The 5,483-nt window shown below is 37.8% G+C and overlaps 1 protein-coding gene across 1 annotated transcript; it reads left to right on the top strand.

Annotated features, from left to right (window-relative positions):
• The first annotated feature begins 374 nt into the window (after positions 1-374).
• Positions 375-4,326, top strand: LOC141672904 (importin subunit alpha-8-like). The gene is made up of 10 exons (XM_074479602.1): positions 375-648; positions 828-936; positions 1,080-1,165; positions 1,256-1,387; positions 2,064-2,240; positions 2,329-2,495; positions 2,596-2,677; positions 3,478-3,606; positions 3,747-3,877; positions 3,961-4,326. The coding sequence occupies exons 1-10, from the start codon at positions 487-489 to the stop codon at positions 4,307-4,309; spliced, it is 1,524 nt and encodes a 507-aa protein (XP_074335703.1). The 5' UTR covers positions 375-486; the 3' UTR covers positions 4,310-4,326.
• Positions 4,327-5,483: the final 1,157 nt, after the last annotated feature.

Raw genomic sequence — 5,483 nt, forward strand, 5'->3', positions numbered from 1 at the left:
CCGCAATATCTTCCCAAGAAAATCAACCGTCTATAAGAAAACAAAAACAAAAAGTAAATAAGGTCAATTTATTTAAAGCAGGAAGATAAAGAGAAAGAAAATGAAAGGCATAACAAATCTTTGGTTTCCCAATGCCAACGACAGTTATCAAATTATTTTTTTTTAAAAAGAGAAGAGAACAAAGGAAAGCAAAAATGGGGGGAAAACCCAGAAAGACCCACGGGCATAAAAAAAGAAGAAATCTAAAGATCTCCGCATTTTGGGGGGACTATTGTTATTTATAAAAGTGGGGTTTAGGTCCAACAAGTATTATATGATCTAATTTTGGTTTGCATCAATTTCGGTTGTGCCAAAGTTTTCAACTCTTAAAACAGTAAACACAACTGAAGTGTAATAAGGGGGCACGGTCCCTTTACATGTCCGATAACTGTTTTGAACTCCTCTAAACAAGGAAGAATAAAACGTATCTAGGGTTTTTAAAGGGCGATGCATTCGGATTCTGATAATACAATTAATAACTCAGAAGGGTTTGAGAAATCACTAAGAACAAGAAGAAATCGACCAGATAGTCTAGCAACCAAACCTCGTCACATCTACTCCGACCCTCCTTGGGTCGCTAAACAATTGGCATTCACTATTCAAAGACAGGTTTTCTTTTTTCGCTAGTTAAACACACTCGCACACCCCGCTTGTCACGCTCGGCTTGTCTGCCAATAGGGAAAGGAGAAAGCTAAAATTATAATGTCAATGTTGTTAAAATTTATATATGATTGTTTATTGTTATGATCAATTTTTACATATGCTTTTTTGGTTATTTTGGACTTCAGGAAGATAAAGTTATTGACCTAACTCGTAAAATCGAGGATAGAGTCCGGAAGCGCCTGTTTGAGGAGGCAGAAGATTTCACTAAAGAGCTGAGCATTATGATCAATGCAGGTCAAATTTCATGATTTTTTTTGTTTGTTTTAGTATTAGTAACTTGATCAATGCAGGTCAAATTTCGTGATTTTTTTTTGTTTTAGTATTAGTAACTTGATAATTCTATTGAAATGTATTTATTTGTGAGTTTTGACAAACAGATCCAAGGCTAGGTGATTTACTAAGGAATAATTTTCTTAATCTGCTTATTCAGTTACTCAAGCACGATACAAACCCCAAACTCCAGGTTTGTTGTGCTGATGCGTTGCACTTATTGTTAGTGTTTTCTGGATTCATTTGTGAACTTTTAATGCCACAAATTTACATTTTCTCACAGATTCATGCGGCGACTATCCTCCAACCGTTAGTTGTTTGTCCAAGTAATGGAGATGTGGTTGTGGCAATAAAACATATAATTCCGATCGTTGTGAATCTTGTACGCTCTCGAGAATATCAGGTGCGGTTGCAGGTAAGCAATTAGGCAAAATGTCCTTAATATTAATCTTCTGATTGTGATTCTGTGAATCTTTTGGATCATGTAGGACACTAGGTGAAAGAGGGGTAAAACAATGGGCTAAAAACTTATATTCAATTATTCGGGTGAATTGGTAAAAGCAAAGGTAAATCCTCAGAACCAAATATTCAACATTTCTTAATCGGACTAATAAGGAGGGTTACAAGAGTATATGACAATCCTACTAAATAGAAGCCAAATAAATTCATAATGATATACTTTCTGATACTAATTTGCCACCATATAACAGAATGGGATAAAAGAAATTAATTTTTGTATGACTCTGTTATTACTATAAATATAGAATACTAAATATTCTACTTACCTAATGTAACTAAAACACCTGATCCGTGTTGTGAAAGGCGCACTTGATTGCACGATTAATTGCACTGCACAAGGCATGTGATTTATAAATGTGCGATATAGCTTGGTAAAAAAGTGTGCAATTTATGGCATTCAGCCAGTCACGCTTCAAATTTGAGTCTTGCGCTTTTTAAGAATGTGCACCTTAAACAGTACTGCGATCAGTCACATTTTTGTCCTTGGATAATAATATGCATATAACTTTGTTAATTTCTTTTTCCGCATTATTGGAAAATGGGTATTTAGAGTTACCTTTTTAAACATGCAGGCTCTCTGGTTATTGCGCAATCTAATTCCTACAATTCCAAAATCTATCCTTGAAGAAGCTTTGGTCACTGTAACCTCTTTCCTCGTCAATGACTCTACTGGATATGTTGTGTTAGATGCCGCCGCAGAGACTTTGTCATCTTCTTGTCAAGAATATCCCAATCTCTCTCCTGAATTGGTTATTGCCAGTCCATATTTTTCAATTGCACTTTAGAGCCATTCAAATTATTCCCTTTCCTTGTTAACTATTTCTATATAATTGGCAGTTAAAGCTAGCTCTTTCTGCTCTCATGAAGCTTATTAAGTCTGATATTTTGACAATACTGACATCTGCGAGCTGGGGACTTGTCCTTCTTTGCGATGGAAGGGAAGAGATGGTGATTGAAGATGAATACCTTGATAATCTTGTTGAGCGCCTTCTTGATCTCATCAAGTATGTGGATCTAGTTTGTGTTATCTTTTTTGTGCATTTATTGGAATTTCATTGATTTTGTATACTATTTGTTGATTATTATGTTGCTGTTATGTTTCAGTGCTGATAGACGTATCATGATCGTTTCTGGACTCAATGTACTGGGAAGTCTTGTGAGATGGGGTAGTGACGATGCTATTGAGGTATACGAAATTTATAAAACTTTAAGTTTTTGGCCAAGGCTAACAGTAAAAGCGCCGCCACAGTTGCGTTTATATATGCATAATTATAATGTCTCCTGACCCTTAAATTATTGTATTGATCAAGTCACATAATAAAAGTAATACTATTTATTGATTTTTAATGTGTTTGTAGTCAAGCATAATAAACTAACCAATGAAGTAGCGCCCTTGTTATAGAGTAAAGCAAAACAAAAAAAAATGTGAGGCCTCTGCTCTTATTTTCCTTATTAAACTTTTAAAATTCCAGAATCTTTTACAACAATTTCACTCTTTCTATTGAAGGACTTTTGACACATTCCATCTAATCAAGTTGACAATTAAATGTCGTGTTACACAAAGCCCTATAGTATAATATAACTACACCATTTTTTACACAAAACCCTATAGGCTTTAGTATGGTATATTTGAACAAATAAATTAAAAAAAATATCAGTAATAGAAAATAAACCTAAAGCCAGAACTTTAGCATGTTTTTATTCTCTCTCAACTCAGCTGCAAAACACTAGGCTTACAGTGACAAGTTTTTTTTCCCTTCCATATTTCTTCTCTTTGATAGGACTCTAAAATGGAAAGTTAGTCCGTAAAAGAATTTCACTAGGAGTGTAACCTCTCATTTCACATTACTTTTGGCTTATTTGTGTATTGTTTGATATCTAGCACAGTTCTTGGAAAGACCTGTTTGTTTTGGGGAGTGGTTTGTATGCTATATTCTCAACTTTCCGCTTTTCTAATTTAGGAAAAATAACTTTCCGCTTTTCTAGGCTATAATTAAAAAGGAGGACACACTTGCCAGCCTTATGTGCCTGTTGAAGGAAGAAGATATGATCTATGTGCAGCAAGCTTGCTGGATAATCTCAAACATAACTGCGAGAAAAGAAGAACATATAAAGGTGGGAGCTAAATTAGTTATTTTACTGCTTGAAGATACAAGCTAATTTCAATTGTGAAGTATTCGCATTTTATGTCTTTAGTTTTGGTTATAATATTCTTTACTTGCATGTCTAATCCCTGTAACCATGTTTCCTAATAGGGTGTAATTGATTGCAAGTTGATTGACCCTCTTTTCAATGTTGTTCAAAATCACAAATTGGTTGATGTAAAAAAGGAAGCACTTTGGGCAATTTCAAATGCAATGTGTGGTGTTGGTCCCGATCAGATTGAGTATGTTTTATAATTAAGCTTAAGAATCAAGATTATCTTGTTTCAGTTTTATATTAAGTTTAACATGTCATTTTTTTTACCAGATGCTTGAGGAATATTTGTTCTAAGGTGTTGTGGGATGAATTACTGAAACCATTCTTAGATGATAGTCAGCTTTTCTTGGTCACTTTGGAAGGACTGGCTCATATGAAACTGGTGGAAATCACTTGCGATGGCCGACAAATTGATGCTGCTGAGTTGCAATATATTTTCAAGAAAATAGTGTATCATTTTGAGTGGGTTACAAGATGTAAGATCCTCCATCATGATGACAATTTTCAAATATCCGAGGGTAGATTGAAATTTAGTACTATTTTATTTAGGTTCCAAGGGCGGCAACCACATATTTCTTTATCTTGTGATACTTTGGAAAATTTTGTTGTTACAAAATGAGAAGGGATTGTGTGACTTGTGAGTAGACATCCGACATAGATTTGTGGTTGAGTTTTGAAGATGCACCGGAAACCTGTGTTAAGAGTTGTCCCACATCGTTTGTGGGAGGTGCAGTTTGCTAGAATATAAGCAGCCAGATAACTCCAATTAGTACGAGGCTTTTTGGGCACCTCCCAAAAGGCCTCATACTAATTGGAGTTATCTGGCTGCTTATATTCTAGTAAACTGCCCCTCCCACAAACGATGTGGGACTACTCCTAACAATCTCCCCCTTCACACATTAGTTTGATATTGTTGGGCTTGTTGGGCTTGCTGAGCAGGCCTAACTCCATATTAGTATGATATTGTCCGTTCTGGGCTGAGCCCTCACGGTTTGTTTTTGGGTCACTCCCAAAAGGCCTCATTACTAATTGGAGTTGTCTGGCTGCTTATATTCTAGCAAACTGCCCCTCCCACAAACGATGTGGGGCAACTCCTAACAATCTCCCCCTTCACACATCGGGTCCGACACCTGTCGATTCTGCCTCCTTTAGTGTGATCAGGCTCCCCCTCGACCCTTACTGAAAGTCCATTTGGCTATCTGCTCCCCATAGGCCCATACTGGAAGGCCCGTCTGCCTTTTTCCTTGAGCACATTCTGGGGCAAGCCCATCTGCCTCTTCCTAGATCACTTCTGGATCCCACGTGAGATTGTTATGGACCATCACAACCATAGCTCTGATACCACTTGTTGGGCTTGCTGAGCAGGCCTAACTCCACATTAGTATGATATTGTCCGCTTTGGGCCGAGCCCGCACGGGTTTGTTTTTGGGCACCTCCCAAAAGGCCTCATACTAATGGAGTTATCTGGCTGCTTATATTCTAGCAAACTGCCCCTCCCACAAACGATGTGGGACAACTCTTAACAATCTCCCCCTTCACACATCGGGCCCGACACCTGTCGATTCTGCCTCCTTCAGTGTGACCAGACTCCCCCTCGACCCATACTGAAAGTCCATCTGCTATTTGCTCCCCCTAGGCTCATACTGGAAGGCCCGTCTGCCTTTTCCTTGAGCCCATTCTGGGGCAAGCCCATCTGCCTCTTCCTGGGTAACTTCTGGAGCCCATCTGAGATTGTTTTGGACCGTTTCAACCATAGCTCTGATACCACCTGTTGGGCTTGCTGAGCAGGCCTA

The sequence above is a fragment of the Apium graveolens genome, chromosome 7, assembly GCF_009905375.1.
Source record: "Apium graveolens cultivar Ventura chromosome 7, ASM990537v1, whole genome shotgun sequence".
Lineage (NCBI taxonomy): Eukaryota > Viridiplantae > Streptophyta > Magnoliopsida > Apiales > Apiaceae > Apium > Apium graveolens.